The 19,867-nt window shown below is 39.6% G+C and overlaps 2 protein-coding genes across 3 annotated transcripts; both read left to right on the plus strand.

The window, feature by feature from the left end:
• The first annotated feature begins 1,548 nt into the window (after positions 1-1,548).
• Positions 1,549-8,022, plus strand: prpf18 (PRP18 pre-mRNA processing factor 18 homolog (yeast)). 2 transcript variants are annotated; one of them, XM_038705401.1, is made up of 11 exons: positions 1,549-1,722; positions 2,395-2,472; positions 2,710-2,736; positions 4,047-4,148; positions 4,244-4,357; positions 4,469-4,615; positions 4,864-4,932; positions 5,225-5,365; positions 5,461-5,532; positions 5,618-5,773; positions 7,084-8,022. In XM_038705401.1, exons 1-11 carry the CDS (start codon positions 1,657-1,659, stop codon positions 7,162-7,164), a joined length of 1,053 nt encoding a protein of 350 aa, XP_038561329.1. In that variant the 5' UTR covers positions 1,549-1,656; the 3' UTR covers positions 7,165-8,022. The 2 variants fall into 2 exon arrangements, with proteins under 2 accessions (XP_038561329.1, XP_038561330.1); XM_038705402.1 differs by lacking the exon at positions 2,710-2,736.
• Positions 8,023-11,725: 3,703 nt separating this feature from the next.
• Positions 11,726-19,660, plus strand: si:dkey-234i14.6. Its single transcript, XM_038704967.1, has 5 exons — positions 11,726-12,640; positions 15,068-15,244; positions 16,760-16,969; positions 18,478-18,691; positions 18,895-19,660. The coding sequence occupies exons 1-5, from the start codon at positions 12,155-12,157 to the stop codon at positions 19,071-19,073; spliced, it is 1,266 nt and encodes a 421-aa protein (XP_038560895.1). The 5' UTR covers positions 11,726-12,154; the 3' UTR covers positions 19,074-19,660.
• The last annotated feature ends 207 nt before the right edge of the window (positions 19,661-19,867 follow it).

Consider the following 19,867-nt stretch of genomic DNA (forward strand, 5'->3'; position numbering starts at 1 on the left):
CTTCAGGGGGAATATAGTCAACAGTCGTGCAGTCGAAAATCGCTCTTCAGAAAGACGAAATCAGTGACTACACACTCAGCGGAATCACTGTCCGTCTGCCTTATTAATCAGTTAAATTTCTCCTCAGGCTGCGCTACAGATACTGTCATCCGAAGATTTGACCGTGTTGAGCTTAAATGGTGCTGATAAATGCTACTGCATGATCTATTCCCGTTCCCAACATGATGCTAGTTCTTCCCTCGCGCCATGTAAATAAATTAATGACTTTAATAATACAAATTCGTCACATATCCCTTTGCGCCACCTGATGGTATGTTCTCATCTGAAAGGTCGAGCCAGACATTTGCCACTGTAGCGCTCAAACAATGGATTTGAGCATTTGAACAAAAGCTGTAATAAGACTGCAAACACTAACTTTTGTCTGGATTCTTAAATGACACGAATTCTGTTCTTAGTGACATTATTGTTGATAGAGCGACTCATTTTCTAGATTTAGTCAGTGACCACAGGAGCCAGACTGAAACTCACTGGCAGTGGGTTGTCCAGTTGTCTTGTAAATTCAACAATCCTTGAATTATATCTGATCTCTCATGGTAGACAGGACTTTAGGGAGCTGGTGGATATCCATAGCTGAAGATGATGCAGTGCATAAGCTACATCTACAAAGTCAAATAATTTATAACCCCCATTCTTGGAAGAGATTGGTCCTTGAACAGACCATTGTGAATGGTCACCTGCCAAAAAACTGCTAGCTTGGAAATAGCCTATTATTGCTTTGAAAGTAGTGGAGCATCAGCTGTCTGTGTGGAATTTAATTTAGTCCTTTGTGTATATAGATGTATCAAAGCATTGCTTTAGCAAAACTGTATCTGACCAATAAAGGCATAGCCATGTTGATTTCAATAAAACTAGGCTATTTGTTATAATTGTATGTAATGTAATAATATTTGTTAATTGATTATGTCCAAAAAGAAAAACATTCAATGAACACATTCTTTCTATCAGAACTGTGTTTTTGAAAAAAAGATTTGAAATTATTGAAAAAACCCATTGTATAGCCTATGTGGTGTTATACCTCTGGACTTGTTTTTGAATCAATGGCCATACACCAAATAGGAAAGTGTCTCCAAAGTGTCACCAAATACATTGACTAGACATTGATGGACAACAGTGGTTATATTTTAATTATAATTCCCAAATTATTGCCAGGGACATTTCAGTAGTCACTGGATATTGGTAGAGTCATGTCCCTACCATCCCTACTAAATTCAACACCCTTGGCTACAGCTGAGAAAGAATATATAACTTCGGAAAATCAATTTCACTTTTTACAAATAGCCATACTACAATAAAATATTCATACAAAATATCTATACTCTCTCTCTCTCTCTCTCTCTCTCTCTCTCTATATATATATATATATATATATATATATATATATATATATATATATATACACATTTATTTATTATTTTTACATTTACATTTGAATCAATCAAATATCAAAAGCAAAGGACTCTTATTCTGAAATTCAGTGGTCAGATTTTTTATGTTAACTTCCGGTATTACCTCAAGGTTATGGTGTTGTTTTAAGAGTCCTACATGAGTGAGTATTTGTTAAAATAAACGAATAACGACCACAGTTACTTTACTAAAATGGATATACTAAAAGCAGAGATTGCAAGGAAAAGGAAACTCATCGAAGATAAACAGCTTGTTGACGTGAGTAGCTGAAGGCGTTGCTTGTTTTCGTTAGCTTGGCAACTTAACTTAGCCCTGATGCTAAAATGTTGTTCAGTGAACGCTGTCTTTCCAGAATTGCCCATGTTATTACATCCACAAGTTAAAATATGTAGCTACTGTTAAAGTTAGTGCCCTAAACATGGCAAGATAGCACACAGATCAGCACAGTCACTTAAGGTACGTTAACCTAACGTTAAACAAAAATAGCTAACGTTATCAATACGTAAGTTAACATGGCCATACGTTATCATAATTTAGGCTGATATTGTGATCTTCACTTTGATATTGTTAGCTGTGCTTGCTCTCCACTGCAGGAACACTTGGATTTAAACACACATACTGTGCAGAACACCACCCATTTAGTAAACCTTATAGACTTGCTTTAATATGTCTGTCTTTACTTAGGACGCCTCTAAATCATCCACACACTGAGTAAAACTTGAACAATCAAAATTCTGAATTGTGTGATATTACTTTTGTATTAAAGATAAACACACTACAATGCCATAATGAAAGCATATGGCATATTTGTTGGGAGAGAGTGTTACTACCTCATGCAACTGTGCTTCACTACCAGTATCACATTCCATTGTGCTGTACATCCAGTTTGAATAAAAGCATAAAACAAGTCAATTATATTTCTGCTTCCAGGACTCCAAAAGATTCTTCAAAAGGGCTGATCTTGCACACAAGGAACAAGAAGAGTACTTCAGAAAATGTGGATATAAGGTTGATATGAAGCCCCCTCTCTGTCTCTCTTGCACGCACAAACCCATCTGAATCACTGCCTATCTTCAGTTCAGTTTTATCTCATGTTAAGTAAGATGCTGTAATACTGCCGTTAAACTTTTTAATAGGGAAACAAAATAAGGTCAGGCTTTGATGCTCAGGTGTACATTAGTGTTTGTATCTGTGTTTACTGTGCTGTTTTTCCCCATCCTGCCTCTGCTGCCTGCATCTCTGTAGATTCAGAGAGAGACTCCTGAGAGCCAGGTATGGGATTGCGCAGAGAAAGTAGCTGACAGGATGCATGATAAAAGGACCAAACACACTGTGTCCCAAAGGCTTCCGCTTCCTTGCCATCCCTTCTGAAAGTTCACTCTCTAAAGCCAGTGAGGATAAAAGCAGAAATAACATGGTGGAGATATCTTTATTTTCCATCACGGGTGCAAGATGCAAGATAATGAAATAAATTCAACATTGGACAACTCAATGAATTAGTAAACGTATACTAATTTGATATTGGGCCTATACAAATGTATTCAAATTAACCTGCATTTAATGAATTTTCAGAACCTCCTTGTGCCTCCAATACTCCACCACTGCTAATATTTTTGCTTTAACAGTGCATTTAAATGTGCAGCAACCACTATGACAACTGGACCATATGGTGGACCAGTTATGTTTACAGACTATTTACAAATTTGGCAACAAACTCGTCAGAAAGCAAGGAAACAGGGAAAGTAATCTGCAAAGCCAAAGTGGGACACAGACATGGTGTGGATTTCAGCATGGGATACTGAACTGAATTTAAAAATATATATATTGTGTTAACAAGCTGCACTTCTTATTTTGCACATAGTATGTGTCTGCAGCTTTAATATTTAGAACAATAAGTTTCCCCTGGTTTTGTGTCACTGGTTTGCATTGCCTTGTAACAGTTGCTCTATGGAAAACTGCATTTCTGTTGTACTTCGTGCAAGGCAAAAAATGTCAAACATCTTAAGCTATGCTCTTTGCACACATGTAGTATATACTGTGTTTATTTGAGCAAGGGCCACTGTTTGTTTGAAAGGCTTTTTGTAATTCTTTTTTGTATGTTCTTTTAGATTGTGCTCCTTAAACCACAATCTGTGAGTGCCGGGATGCATGTGCCTATGAAAGCATGATCTAGTAGCATACTTTGAGTTTCCTTGTTGCATAAAAAAAGACTCAATATATTTGGACTGTGATTAGGCTTTAGGGGGTACAGGCAACATGAAAGTTATGAGATAAATGTAATATTCAATGTGCTTGCTTTTATGGGTAAGTTATTAGTGACTTGTCTTTATAGAAGGGCTGCAGGTAAGATAAGGATGTGAATGGGTACAATCCAGTTTATTATAGTGACACACAACCTCTTCAATCCGGAGGTTTCATCTCATGAAGACAATGATGCTTTTCACATATCTCAGTTGTATTAATTTCATGTGTGATGGCCCAGAAAGAGCAATCTTTTGAAATGATCAAATTCTGGACATATATACCTCTACATCCCTCCAATAACTTCACTATATTTCTGTTCCCTCCATATTGCCCTGAAGGTTGATAAGAAGGACGAAAATGAGCCGTCCACCTCAGGTAATCCAGTGTTGGAACTGGAACTAACAGAAGAGAAGCTGCCAATGACACTGTCACGACAGGAAGTAAGTCAATATAAAATATTAACACTTCCCTTATAATAATTTTTCCTTCCATATTATAAGTTAAACGTGTCTTTGCATCGCCGGACCCCGTGTAGGTAATTCGGCGGCTTAGAGAACGAGGGGAACCAATCCGACTGTTTGGAGAGTCCGACTATGATGCCTTCCAGAGACTCAGGAAGATTGAGATACTGACTCCAGAAGTAAACAAGGTAAGACTGAGTGAGGCACATCAGTCATTAAAGACATTGCAGTGGATGTGGCTGTTTTTTATTTTTTTATGTGATTGTTATGCGATGGTTTAATGCTGTCTCTGCGTCTAGGGCTTGAGGAATGACCTGAAAGCAGCCATGGACAAGATTGACCAGCAGTACCTGAATGAGATTGTTGGAGGAACAGAGCCAGGAGAAGTGGACACACAGCATGACCTGAAAGTGCATGAAGAAAACACCACTATAGAAGAACTGGAGGTACACTGTGTCAACACTTTTCAACAATTTTTTTGATTAGAACAAGTTAATGGGCAATCTATTAATAACTACTGCTTAATTTTGTATTCATTAGAATATTGTTTTAAGATTCACAGTATTCACACACTGAGATATTGTGACATTTTTCTCAGTTATACATTTTTATAAATTATGTTATATATCCGTGTCAGCTTGATTAAGTTAAGGTTATGATTCAGTTTGTGTCTAATACTGAAACTCTCCTTTAGATACTTGGCAAAACCCTGGGCACAGGAGATGATTATGGAGACCAGGATGTTATCGACAAGTTTCTGAGGGTAAGGCAGGAAAATAGTGCTGTGCCTTTAATCTAGAGGGAGCTGTTGGATAGAAAATGTTTACATCACTACTGCTGCTGCTATTTATGTTGTTCTTTATTCGTTTCCAATGTTGATTTCCATTGTTGTTTTTTAATAGATGAATCATTGTTGAATAGATGAGGAGATGATCGGTTATTTTGATGATGGGTTGTTTTTTGTGATGTATTTCAACGCTACCAGGCAAGAATAAATAATTGTAATCTGTCTGACTGACTGATTATTAATAATTGTATTTCTTGTTGCATTCTAGTTTCTTCTTGGTGTTTGGGCCAAAGATCTGAACAGCCGAGAGGACCACGTGAAGCGAAGTGTTCAGGGCAAGTTGGCCAGTGCAACACACTCACAGACGGAGTCTTACCTCAAACCTCTCTTCAGGAAGCTCAGGAAGAAGGTAGATTTTGGAGATAATTTAGGAAGCTGCAAAGATATTGTGTGTATGGTGGATTTAGATTTTTCATTTGTAATGGTTATAATTTCTCTTTTCAGAGTTTACCAGCTGACATCAAAGAGTCAATCACAGACATCATTAAATTCATGTTGGAGAGAGAATATGTCAAGGTATGATATTATCTGTATAATAGTGTTTTTGACCATGTTATAACCCTTTATTTATTTATTCAGCTTTATTCAATTTTTCCTCCAGGCAAATGATGCCTATCTGCAGATGGCCATTGGTAATGCTCCCTGGCCTATTGGTGTAACAATGGTGGGTATCCATGCCCGTACTGGCCGAGAAAAGATCTTCTCCAAGCATGTGGCCCACGTTCTCAACGATGAGACACAGAGGAAATACATCCAGGTGAGACAGAGAGATTATTGCAGACAGATAATGTCTAAATCTCTATAAGGCTGGAATTTGTTTCTAGGACAATGACCTCATAATGATTGCATTACCCAGTGGGAATTTATCATCTTTGTCGTGTCCTTTGTATTTAACCAATGAGTGGTTGGACACCATGTGCCCACAGTTCAGTTAAATGTTGACATTGTGCATGGAAAGCATTGGAATGACAAAGTATTAATGAATGCTCAATATCCAACCATCCAAGCATATTTTTTCTCATCATTTCAGTTTATGAAATACTAGGGCTGAAACGATTCATTGATTAAATTGATTAATTCGATTACTAAAATGCATCGACACAAATTTTTTGCATCAAGGCTTCATTTAATCCATATTAACAGTATACATACACATAACAGTAACAGCAACTTTAGCATTTAACTGAAGTCATGATTGATTGTTGAGTGGATGGCTAGCCAAAGTAAGCTGCAATCTGCAGCTGAAAATGTGAACACGTCTGTTTTTTGTTCTGCTGGTTGGGCCGTGGGTTTTGGGTCCCACCTTGGCTACACCTTAACATAACTTGTATAGCACTCGGGTGATGTTTGTGTTGGTAAAGCAGTTGTCTGATTGTTGGTCTGTTGATGTTGTTGGTCTGATGTTTGCTGTATGACACACGATGGATTTCCAAAAAGGGGGTGGCCTGGGGCCGCCGCCGCCAAGCAAAAGTACTTCTTAAACGATGCATCGATGAATCAATGAAATAATCTACAGAAGCTTTGAGTACTAAAATCATCGTTAACTGCAGCCCTATGAAATATTAAATGCAGGCTATTGTGAATTAATTAATTAAAATACATTTTATTTACATTGTTATTTTTATTACTTCAGTAGATGTGCACTATTTCAGACCCCTCTTGATAACATTGTTGTGCTTTTTATTGAAGTATGACTGGGATTCACGAGGGACCATTCCTATGCTGAAACCTGCACAGTAAATATTTTGCATTGTGCTGCAGTAGTCTTTTCAGTGTGTAGTCACCACGCCTACATAAATTGCAGATTGTCCTATGTTAATAATGTGTATTAAACTTCTGAGGTTTCAAGAGGACATCATGGTTCGGGGTATTGTCTTGTCATATATAGTAGTTGCTAGAACTCAACAGATGATGTTATACATCAATCTGCACATCAGTATATCTCTCAAAACACTTTTAATCAAGACATGTGTTAACAAAATGTTCATAGGTCTAAAGAAAACAAAATGTTTTTTTTCATTGCCAACTTAATTTCCAAGCCTTCTTTTTTTATGTGTCTTTCTACAGGGACTGAAGAGACTAATGACTATGTGCCAGAAACACTTCCCCACTGATCCATCAAAGTGTGTGGAGTACAATGCTCTTTAACTTTAGTGTAACTTCTGTCAAGGCTGTGACATCCATTGTATCACAACCTAAAATGGGAATCTTTTCACAGCGGCTCAGTAATGGGTTCTGGCATGAGAGAAGAGTGGTTGTGGCATTCATTTCTCAAAATCTTTTATGTCAAGGGCCTTCACGTACATGTGAATTTGCAGATTTTATGTAAGACCTGTTGGATAAAGTCAGAATTGTGCTAACTTACAAGTCTATTAAACATTCACATCACATTTAGCTCGAGAAGACTATCGATTAGACTAGTCTTTGTGAACTACTGGGAAAACCAATGCGCCTGTCGTGCTGTTAATAGTCACAAGTCTTCAGTCCTGCTTGACAACATGTTTGTTTATGGATGCTCTGAAGAGTCCAAACCAGGAAATACTTGCAGGAAATATTGGAAATAACTTTGTTCTCTTGTTCAGTTAATATTGAATTACATTTGTTTTTTAAAGATTAATTTTTGTGATGTGGCAAGCAAAGTGTCCTTTGCCAAGGAAGATCCAGTAGTGTAAGTTTTATTACACCTGAGATATTACATTTCTCAACTCTTTAGTGACATGCTTAAATCAGTGCAGATTCACTTCTATTTACATGTTTGAGTTTTCATATTTTCAGCAGATAATTAAACCACTCAGTGTGTTTCTGTAGCATCTTAAATAAAGTGTTGTTTTATTATACCAGCTATTGGGATTGTTTTTCTGTGCAGTGAAAAGTAAATTTTGCTTCTTCGAGATAAATTTAGTTCTGTTATTCAGCAGGACTACTGAATGGAACTATTTTTAGCAACCATTTTGTCATTAGAAAATGCAGAGAAACAATTTCTAATAAAGGACTCTCCTCTGTAAATGTGCCTTGACATGCTTCAGTACAATTTTGTATTGCCCATTGCCTGGCTTAAGAATGAATTAAGAATGAAAAAAGAAATGAAAGAAGAAAGTAGCAAATTAAGTAATCAGTGTTTTATTATGTTTTAGACAGAAATCCAAGAAACTAGATTTGCTACAACTGATTGCTGACAGAAGCCTTCCAGTAGTTTACTAAGATGCTAACATTCAGCTTAACACACTGACCTTATTACACTGAGTAACCATGGTGATCTAATCCGTTCCTCTTGGTCATGGTGTGTTTTCGGCTGACTGAATCCACGTCACCACAGGTTCAGTGTGTCAGCCCTGAGCACGTCACTACTTAAAGCTCAGCTGGACAGGTTGACGGTTGGCAGTGCAACTACCGTGAACCAGTGCTGGGCTTTCCTCTGACATCTCCCACTTTCAGAAAAGAAGACAATTCTTTAAACACTTAACTGTGCAGAAACATTTGAACTCGAGAGTGTGAGCATTTGTGTAGTAGATGTGTGTGCATCTCATGGAGGCATTTATCTGCCTGTCCTTGAGATAAGATATTTTGCCTTTCGTCCAGTCTAATCTGTTGTCACTTTCAGCTACCACGTTTGTTTAACCAAGGCCTCTAAGGTCTAATGTAAAATATTTGCAATTCGTTCAATTTACGAGAAACCTTTTATGTGTGAGCTCTGTTATTTCCCAGATTCTGTTAGTATGCTCAACAGAAGGGAAATAATTAATTGTTGGTGGACATTGCTGAGATTAAAAATAGATAAGATAAATTAAATTAAAACATAATAAAACTGCAAGATTATGTTTAGATCACTGAAATTACTCAGGTGTATTGTGGTACTTAGGCAGATGTCAGACTGATCAGCCCAAAACACATGCTGGGCAGTAATGATGACTTGACTGGCTTTGAACAAGCACAGTGGGGGGCAAATTGTGCAGGAAAGGTTGTTTAGGGTGAGCCAAAGAAGAAATTACTCCCTGAGAAGAAAACAGAACTAATAAGGCATCACATTTAGGATACACTGCCATGACAAGTACTAGGCTACTCTATGTATGTCCGATTTTCAGAACGTAGGCTACTGGCTTATCAGTGTGTTTTAAGCGTTTGCAGTAACACTACAATTTTAACTATCATTGATACATTTCACATCAGAGTGCCTGATGTTTTTCTGTCACACGTTCTGTGAATTTCTCTGTAGTTGTTTGAATCTTAAAACATGATGCTCTGATTCATGTCAAGTCTGTCTCTTAATTGTCCTCTTATTCATCACACGTCATCTTGTCCACACTACTCAAAGATGTATTGGAGACCGCAAACTAACAGGTGGCCTCACTCGACAGTGACCCTGTGGATATGCTGATTTGATGCCGCCTGAACTCCCTGACAACAATGAGGGTTTGTATTCATTATGTGGGGGCCTAATTTGTTCTTTCTCTAATGATCTCAGATCTATGCATAGCCCTATTACTGGCCGTAAGATGTGGGCAAACTGATAAAAAAAAATCCTGCTCTCTGTGCTCCTTTTGTTCAGGCGTAGGTTTGGGTCAGAGTAGGACGTGTGCGGGATCCACTCAGTGGCATTAACGCATTCAAATCCCCAGGCTTCGTGGAAGGATTATCTCCATCGCCTCTGTGTAACTGCATATATTAGCATGCCAATGTGGAAATCAAAGCAGAAATGTCGCTTAATTGTTTTCTAGTGTATTAATGCATGGTACTGTATGTGAGTAAGTGCTTGAGGTAGGAGAGATACCACTAATCTCAATTTAGGTTTAAAAAGAAATCCACAAACATGTAGAAATATTATTTAGTCTGGTTATAAATGTTTGATAAATGCAGTGTGTTCTCAAAAAGATGTCCAACTAATTCTGTATAAATAATGCAAAACAATAAAATAAAATAAAAAAGTACAATCATATAAAGTACTATAAAGTGATCATCAGTGCGCCCTTATGGAATATTTCTGCTCACTTTGTTTCCAGGTGACCAATCCATTCTTTTCCAGGGAAATGCCTCGTCCGTGGTCGCCTGCCAGTCTTAACTGTAATTAGAGCTTCATTTCTCTTTTCATCTGGACTGGCTGGAGATTATGATCGTTGCCAGGCACCTGCAAAGGTGGAAACCAATTACCGGTGGAGGCATAATGTATCACACCAATACGTCTCACTCTCTCTCTCTGTTTGTCTTTCTCCCCTCACTTTCTCTCTGGATCCCGGGCAATTTAAATGGATTTATGGATATACATACTGTTCTGTCATAGTCATAGACACAGAGACAAATATCTGAACCTCTCTGTCAATCTCCATGTGAAAAATTTGGCTTATATCAGGACTCACTCTGGTAAATTGATGTCATCACCTCTTTTAAAGTGTTCATTTTATTAGCAGGGCTTAAATGGGGGCTTAAAGGTCAGGACATTAGTTAAAATGCTAAACCTTTTGATGAATGTGGTGCATTGGGGTCGTTCAAGGGTGGCAGCAGAGAAGAGGAACTGATGGGGAATTTTGATGAGAAAATGTGGCGCCAAAAGCTGTTCATTGTTAACTCAGTATTCGTTCATATATTCAGCACCTTTATTTGTTATTTTTATGAAAGGTGTTTCAAGGTTCAAGGTTATTGTTCCTTATAAACAGTAAACACAGGGAAATGAAATTAAGTTCCTTCAGCGCCACCTTATACACAATAACAATAAAAATATACGAAAAAATACAAAGACCGTATAAGTGCAAGTAGTTTCAAGTCAAGTAAAGCCACACATGTAACATAAAACTATAAAAACAAATGTACATTTAAAGGCTGGAGGGAAGGGAGCCCATACCACCCTGGATATGAGAGGCTTGGACAGGTCACTTGTCTATCACTAGAATAGAAATTAGTTTAAAAACGAAAACGAGCAAGGCCACTGCATCTCCATCCAGCTAAATGTGCCATTACAATCCATTTTCAGCAGTAGCGCTACTGAAATGCATCTTTTCATGTTAAGTGGGCTTGTCCTTTGAGAAGCTATCACCATGGTGAAGTGTGTTGATAGCCATTGCTTCCTTCAGTTCAGAGAGGACAGGAGGGGGAAGGAAAAGGAAAGGAAAGGAAAGTCGAAATGGAAGCCACACAACATTAGATGGTGACAGTGATTACCATGGCCCTTTAAAATATATAGTCAAGTGAAATGGAAATGCATAGAACAGAGATGTGCAGGAGAGACTAGGGAGAATGGAAAGCTACAAGCAGATTTGTAGAAACATTCACCAGTATCTCCTTTCTTAATTTTTTTTTTCTTCACACTGACTCTGAAGCTGTTCCAAAAATCCAGAGAGGAAGCGATTAGGTTGACTGCACCTGCTGCATGGAACAATCTACAGGCTAACCACCACCCCGACCCCCCACCACCACCTCATCTATCCCATCAGATTTGTTAGCTTCTCCCTTGAACAGCGCTTGTCTTCCCATTCGGGAACATTATTGTGGGAAAATAACAGTAGATGTCTCTAGACTTTGTAAATGAGTCCTCTGGGATTATACAGTATGCAGTGCTGCTGTTCTTGTGTAGGCCTTTGTGTGTGTGAGAGAGAGAGAGAGAGAGAGAGAGAGAGAATCGACCTCTCTTGTTTTAGCAACAGTAAATCGATAGTTTCTAAGAGTAAAACCAAAGCACATTGTCCAGCTCCGGCAGTTTGCTGTTAAGCATCTATTGGATTTTAGGACAGGAGATTCACATGTCTACAGCTACTTTTCTATTGACTTCATGAAGTACTGGCACTTTCAGATAGGCCTATATGACTTTATAACCTTTATGCGTGGACCGCTGATACATTAAACTGCTAATTTTGTGGTGACGCTCTTTAGACACACACAACTTAACTTCAGGCTAGAAAAGAGATTTGGGGAGTAGAGAGAGAGAGAGAGAGAGAGAGAGAGGGAGAGAGAGGGAGAGAGAGCGTGCTTCTAGGGGAGCAGGGAGGACGCGTGTGGCAAGTCGCAGCTGGTTCGGCTGTGTGCATGGATGTAAAGCCTGCGCCTCTCTTTCAGTGAATGGAAGATAATGAAGGGATAATTGACGAGGGAGGATACAGCTGCTGGCGAAACATAGCCTGGGACACATTACTGTATAATTTCTGCTCGCGGTATGGACGGGCTGCAGGCAGACAATGCTGGAGTTGGTGACATCGGGGGAAACGCGGAGGAAAGGTACCGCGCGCTGGCCTATGACACTGCTCTGAGCACCTTGGTGGCAGTGGCCGTGTACGTGGTGGTGAAAGTGAGCCTGGACGGCATCAGGCAGTGGCGGGCCAGGATCTCGGTGCTCATCGTGGGTTCGGGACCCGTGGGGCTAACGGCCGCGCTGGTCGCTGTCCGCTCCGGTAAGGTGCTGAAACTGACCGTGCTGGATGAGAGGTACCGGACTGCCCTGCTCTGCCGGCCCCAGCAGATCGCCCTGGATCCCCGCAGTGTGAAGTTTCTGCTGGGACTCGGGGTGGACTTTGATAACATGGAGGGCTGCTGGCACAACGAGCATTTCTTCACCAGGATAGGAGTGTTTCAGGAGTACCTGCTGAGCATCCTGGAGCAGAAGAAACAGAAAGTGGACGTCAAGGTGCAGCTGGGAACCAAGGTATAGCCTGCTTACTGATTTCAACTTACAGTTTGGCAAACTACTATCAATCATCCTTTGGTTTGTATGTGATATATGTTACAGTGGCACCTCAAGGCTTTTAATAGTCTATACCAATGAACAGACTGGGCTTCATACTCAAAATTATTCCCCTATCTATAACTAGACTTTTGGACATACTTATGTTATGTCTAATTTCAACAGTGATGGTGACAGAGATGTCTGTTCCTATGTCCAGTGAGAAGCCCCAGTCTCCTCAGGCTCTTGCTTGAACCTGGACAAGGCTGCTGTCTGATACTGTAGCTCACTATGTCCTTTCCTGGCATTTAAAAAAGCCTTTTCATTCTTTTTGCTGCTCTCAACATGAGCCAGTTTGTACTTAAAGCACCCTGAAACACAGAGGACATATGTTTCTTACCAAACAGAATTGTTATTTAGTTTTTTTTTTATACTGCTGCAGCAATTATCCTTAAAATTGACTTTCTGTGGAGCAGTTTGCTCATTTACACCACATACTATAAATTGTTCCACAATTTTCCCAAAGCTTCTTCTCATGCAACATTTCATAATGTCAGACTGAAAGCGGCTCATCAGTTGAAATAACCTGTTATGTAAGCTGACCTCAAACCTGAGGAGAATTAGTTTTTAGACCAGTGGAAAGTAAATGACAGAATTATAGTAAACAAATTCCTAACCAAACATATTCTGGAATCAAAATAAAATGGATTATAAAATGTAATCCTATTTGATTCCAAAGGATTTAATTACACATTTCTACAAGGGATTTTCCGAGATTATCCCCAAGCCAAATGCATATTAAATGCAATGTGTTCTGGTGCCTGATTTCATAACACAACATCAGATACAACACACATTGTGATCACTCATCATTATGATAAAATCAAAAATCCTATCCCTCTTGTATTAAAAAGTTACTTTTATTTGCATAGTCCTCACTGTGGGTGTGAGAGCAAACCCTCCAGCCAGACCTCAACTTAGGACAAAGAAAGAAATAACCTGCTAACACAAAAACCTCAGAAGGGTTTCTCAGAGAGAAGCAATGAGTACTCATGGTGGTCAAACAATGATTAAATGTTCACTGAATATTTGTGTCATGGCTGGAAGCCAGAGACAAGACTTTATTACAGCTCTAATAAGGTTGAGCTAGAGTGACACTGTGGCTGTTGTGACAGTACAAAACATTGCTATAGCTGTGTGTTCCTTCTCTTTCCTGGCTCTGGCCAGCAGCTTATTTCCTCTTCAGCTCCAATGTCATTCCTGTTAGTTGCTGCTGTCCTCCTGCTATCCAATGACTCACTAACATTTGGAAAATGAAAACAAGGTCAAGAGGGTCTTTTATCACAACAAACTTCAGTTTTGTTCAGAGTCACTGCCAAATTTGCCATTTGCCCTTGATTAGACAGGACATTGTGTTTGATGAATGCATTTTTTTACCCTCCTTGCCCATTAGTGTGTCAAAGGTCTGAAAATGCAAAAGGGGTCTTTTAAAATGACCTATTCTCTGCAGTCTAAATGGATTGCACATATATCTCTTAGGCTCTGAGCCATTACAGTAAGGCGTATTTATTCTCCCTTTTAGCAGTCAGTCTTTCCCAACTTGTTTGTCTTGCTCTGTCTCCTCCTCTGCACAGGCAAGTAGCTGGTGTTTTACTGAGGGGCAATGATGCATGCACAGTCATAATAATAACTCTCTCTGAGAGATGCACTGTTGCCAAAACATGCACAACGTCTGGAGCCCATTTTAATGGCTTCTATGTTACAATACAACCCATTCTTAGATTAGTAGGCAGTGGTAGAAGAAGAAATTAAATTAAAGTTGTAATAATGCAACATGTACCAGAAATACAATAGAAAATAATAACTTTAGAAGTATTAGCAGGAAAAAGTATAGAAAATAAAATAAAAAGTAAGAGTAGTCAATCAACAGTAGATTAATTGGTTAGTATTTTGAGAATTGATTGATCCTTTGCGTCGTGTTTTTTCTATCAAAATGCCAAATATCATTTAGTTCCTGCTTCTCACTTTTCTTTGTCTTACGTAATAGTAAACTGAATATCTTTGGGTTTTGGTATGTTGGTTGGGCAAACAATCTGCTTAGAGAGCTTTAGGAAATTGTGGCGGCTGATTTTCTGTTGTTTTTGACATATTACAGACCAAATGATTAATCGATTAGAAAATAATTTACAGATTAATCATTAAAGAGAATAATCTTTAGTTGCAGCCCCAACTTTAGTTAGGTGAAAAATACAGTATCTGAGTTTCAGCACAGTGAATGTGCTTTGTTACTTCCCCCCCTCTGTTTATAGTGACCTCTTTTCAAGATGAAGCTTTGAAACTGTAAATTAAATTCTAATTTCTCTATTTAAATTCTTGTTGTTGCTTTGTGGCTATATCTTGTTGTTTCAGTTTACAGAGGAATACCTGCGGCGGATCCCGCACAATGACTGGCCACGTGTGATCGTGGTGGCTGACGGGTCGTGTGGCGAGTCCTGCTCGGTGCTGGGCATCAGCTCTGACTACACTGTGGAGTCCTGCCATGCCTATGGAGCTAATGCAACTATAGAGAGACTAGACCAGAGACAGGTTCAGGACACACACAGATGATCTGTATAGGCATACTCTAATGGATGTATTCACCCATGTGCACACACTGAGCTAATAACCAACAGGTTACTGTTTGTGTAAAGAATGTAGGCAATAGAAACAGGATATTGCAGGATATTACAGTCAAGGCGACTTTATTCAGCCTCGTAAAGCTGATTTGAGCAAACAGTGATGTCGACCTGGCAATAGCAGGCGATAGCTGACTCTCATATAAACAACCAGATTTCAGCAGATTGTTGGATCTCGTCACCATTAACACTGGTCCTATTTTGATTTACTCCGCTGTTGTTCTGATGAAGGTGATGATGATGATAAAGCTTGCAATTTATTATAGCACCCCCCTCCCCAGTCAGACTCATAATCTGTTCCCTGCCAGGTGAATATAAATCGTGAAATCAAAACATCAGCTGCAACGTTTTTCACATAGTGCACCATAGGTCACTTGACATTACATAAGCAGATGGTTCCTAGGATGATGACTCAGTGATGTTACCAAAAGGCTCACAGAAGACTGGAACACTTCAGTTCCTTATTTCTGTGATATTGTATGAGCTGCAGATTAGGAAACAAAGACAGATGATAAGAAATAGGTAATGCAGTGACAGCCGACCTGCCTTTGGGCACTCAGTCAGGCAGAAGTACAGTTGTTCAGACAGACTGACAAACAAACATCACAACCCTGCTGGTTCATTAAGGTGGAACATTCAAAATGCACACTAATTATATGTGCAGCAGTAGTCTGCTCATCATCCTGCGCAGATCACCAGACATGAACCGTTTTTGATAATTGTATTGTTCGTAGAGACTGACTTATGTAGACGAAAGCTTGCTCTAATGATTATATACAGCTACAATCTATACAGAAGAGAGGATTACTTTGGGGAAACGAATAAACCAGTCAAGCTAAAAAGCTTCCGGCATAATATTGACTATTATCTGAACACAATCATAGTCTCCCTTTGTATTTTATGCCACCATAACCATTCATATCACGTCCTCTTTAGTGGCTCTGTGGCTGCCATTTATTGGCTCCTTTTCTCTCTGGCTGTTTCCTGTAGTGATTGAATTTACCTCCCAGGATATGACCTGGTCATCTCTACTGTCCCTTCCATCCCTTCCATCCCCTCCTAGTCACCGCTCTGTTCCCTCGCTATCTCTCATGGCTGCACTAAATGCTGTTTGATCCCACCTGGCTGGTTTATGTCATTGAAAAGAAAATTGATCAATTCTGGCTTGAGGGGAAATGGGGAGTCACTGCCAGATTGAACCGCTGAATAAAAATCAAGCAATTCTTTATCTCCACTCAAGCAGCAATAGCCCCATAGGAAGAGATGGTGAATAGTTAATGTTCCATGTCTTTTCACCACATACACATCATAGGGCACATGTATGTTAAGAATAAGACAGATATATTGTTAATGTCCAAAAGATGACATCAAGCGTGACAGTGATCTCCTTGCTGGTCCTTTTTTCCCTCTCTCTCTTAACTTCCAGGTACCCACTCCGGAGATCCGTGCCCATAGCCTCTACTTCGACCTGTCCGCTTACGGAGTGGAAGCCCTCCGAGAGCACCGGAATCCCTCGGCCAAACCTGGCTTCCACCTGAAGATCTATGGTACCTTCAGAAACCGCTACATGGCCCTCGTCTGTCCCGTCTCTGATACCAAGATGGTTCGCTTCCTCAGGCACACGGCTAACTCCTCTGTGAGACTCTTGTCCCCGTTTTATAAAATCTTTTTCAAAGCTTTGTTTACTGCTTGCTGTTGTTGTTGAGGATTGTAGGTGTGAAGGATATGCAGCTGTATATCCATCTTAATGCAATGGAAAGAAGGTAATAATAACTCTGGACACCCAGCAGTGCTGCCTTGCCTATCTATTTATTCCTGACCTTTCATTCAGCAAGTGGCCTTTGACTTTCACTATTGTAGGAGTCCATTAGTGTCTGTATGTGTGTATATGTTTGCTTGACTGCGTGTGTGTGACTGTGTAAAAGTCTGTTGACGTACTTGAGTGAGAGTGTGTCTGAGCCACAGAGAGCATGAGATGAAGAAATGGGGAAAGAGGGGGAGGAGAAAGTGAACCTCACCACTGTGTGAGTGTATGTGTGTGTGTGTGTGTGTGTGTGTGTGTGTGTGTATCCTGCTGTTAAATAAATGGAAGGCAGCATTTTTTTCTTCTTCATGTACTCGAAAACAGGCTGTGGGTGCAGTTACAACCACTGGGCAGCTGATGTTTATTTGAACTCTAGGTTTTCATGTCAAGTACCACTCTGATCATGCATAGCCTGTAGCCGCATGGTGCATTGTAGGACACACAGGTACGTAGCAAGACCATCCTGGGAGCACTTGTTGCTATGTGGGTGGCCATTCAGATGCACTGTTACTTGGTAACAGATGACTGTGCAAGTATGGGTCGAGGAAGAGCAGAGTTGAGCAAAGACAAAGAGCGACTGAGGCAGAGAGAACGCGAGAGAGAGGCTTGTTATTCGATACCAACAATAACTGTAGAATCGATGACAACAATGGGTGGACACATTTTCTACTTCAGTGTACATGCGTCAACATAAAATGATGATGTTCTTTTATGAGTCACTTCAGATGGTAAAAGCTTCAGCTGATTTGGTACAGAGAGAAGGAAGGATGCAATAAAACCTTTAGAAGTGTGACTTGGTCCTTGATCTTTGAATCAGTGGTGGAAATAATTATTATTTTCAACATGTCTTAATGTTGCTTAGTTTGTCCAACAAACCAATCAGATATGACAAGAAAAAAATAATAATTGTCACATCTGAGAAGCTGTAACCAGAGAACATTTGTCATTGTGCTTGTAAAATGACAATTTTCTGTCGATCAACAAATCGATTAATTGTTTCTGCCACGGTTTGAATCCGTTTTGGAATCAGTCACGTTGCATCTTTCCATGTCTCTCATCCCAGTGTTAATCAGTCTTTTTTCTTTTATTCTAAGAAAACCAAAGGCACACACTGATATCAAGAAAACTGTTGTGTGTCTTGCTATTGTGCCATTGCAGTAGTGTAATTAAAAGTATACTGGGTGGTGAACAGGACCTTGATACCTTTATAAGTGTTAACGGTATAAATCAATTTTTAAGATAATCAGTTTACAACAAGAGGTCAAAAACTGGTGACCTTCAATCAATAATGCTGCAAATTGTAATAAATATCTTATATCTGTCTCTGATTTGCTGCCCAGATCATGAAGAACATTTTCCACCAGTCCTTTAATGCCTATAAGACGGACATAGAGCCCCGTCTCAACGACGTGACGCTCCATCACATGCATTGCAGCCGCCGTCTGTTTGAGATTCAGTTATCACACAGACGCATCAGCGCTGCCTACATAGAAGGAGACAATGTGGCAGTCACTGTGGAGGGGGAGGCAGCACGCGTCCTCAACTTTGACACAGGTACACTTCTATAAAACAACAGGTTATAGGACTGATGAGAATAAGTGCCATAACTACGACTTCAAGGTTGCAGTTTAGTATTTGTCTACAAAATGAGGAACAGTGCTTCTTATTGTTGTGCATTAATGAGATTGATTTTATTTCATGCATGTATGATTGTTTGTGATTTATGCTTTCCTTTTCCTCTCCTCTTTATCCTCCAGGTTGTGGGGTGAATCTAGGTATGCAGGGTCTAGAGTCAATGGCGACGTTTATTTACCGGACAGCCACCGCTGTGGACCAGAATGATATTCTAGAGGCACTGTCATTTAAGATGAGGCACTCCAGACAGGTGGCAGAGACCTTCAAGCAGACAGGCCTGGCTGAATCAATGTATGAATAAAACAGGAGGAATACTTGGCAGTACATAATGCCACCTAGTGGAAAGTGGTGGTGGATTATTTGTGTTTACAATGAATGTTTACAGTGAATCATGATGAGTCTGATGCTGAAATGGACCACTGATGGTTAGATACTGAATGGAGATGAATGAGCTGTGAACAGATGGATAATGGATGTAAACATATGACCATAAGTTTTTGTGACACACAGTGAGTGGATCTACCCATAATGGATGGAGCAAGAATAACCAAAGTCACATTAAGTACAATATTTTCAGTTTGCAAAATTTGTTACTACAGAAAACTCTAGCAGAAAGAGATGCATAATCTCTTATGGTTGCAGTGACACAATACGCATTGTGTACTAATGCACCGCACTCTGGATTTCTCTGTAAAGTTTGAGAATGTACGGGAAAGAAATCTAGCCCTAAGAGACTAAGAGTAGTTGGAATAAATGAAAATCTGGTGATTGTCACCATTTCCATGGTGTTCTCCTTTTATTAGGGAAAGAATTAACTTGATTTTCAAAATCTAGCCAATTGTTCTCTCTGGACATTGCATCAATGGTGCTAGATGATAAAATGAGACTGTGCTGCAGTATCATTAGCCAGAATGGAGAAATGTGTCAAACCGTTATTGTCTGTGATTTGTGCGTGTAGAATCAGATGAAGTGATGCGGCAGCTGGGCCAAAGTGTTATCATCAAGCCTTTTGTCTTTGTGTTTGTTTGACAATGTGGTGATAATTGTGGTGATGTTGTTCTAAAGTATTTACTAGAGTGGCCTATTTTTGTGTAT

The sequence above is a fragment of the Micropterus salmoides genome, unplaced genomic scaffold (assembly GCF_014851395.1).
Source record: "Micropterus salmoides isolate LMB-PRFRI ecotype aquatic unplaced genomic scaffold, ASM1485139v1 Ms_hic_scaffold_8, whole genome shotgun sequence".
NCBI classification, from domain to species: domain Eukaryota; kingdom Metazoa; phylum Chordata; class Actinopteri; order Centrarchiformes; family Centrarchidae; genus Micropterus; species Micropterus salmoides.

Coding starts and splice junctions, on each gene's coding strand:
- prpf18 (XM_038705401.1), top strand. CDS start 1,657: ATGGATATACTAAAAGCAGAGATTGCAAGGAAAAGGAAACTCATCGAA. Junction 1,723..2,394: donor AAGATAAACAGCTTGTTGAC/GTGAGTAGCTGA, acceptor TTCTGCTTCCAG/GACTCCAAAAGATTCTTCAA. Junction 5,366..5,460: donor TCAGGAAGCTCAGGAAGAAG/GTAGATTTTGGA, acceptor TTCTCTTTTCAG/AGTTTACCAGCTGACATCAA.
- si:dkey-234i14.6 (XM_038704967.1), top strand. CDS start 12,155: ATGGACGGGCTGCAGGCAGACAATGCTGGAGTTGGTGACATCGGGGGA. Junction 15,245..16,759: donor AGAGACTAGACCAGAGACAG/GTTCAGGACACA, acceptor CTTAACTTCCAG/GTACCCACTCCGGAGATCCG. Junction 18,692..18,894: donor CGTCCTCAACTTTGACACAG/GTACACTTCTAT, acceptor TTTATCCTCCAG/GTTGTGGGGTGAATCTAGGT.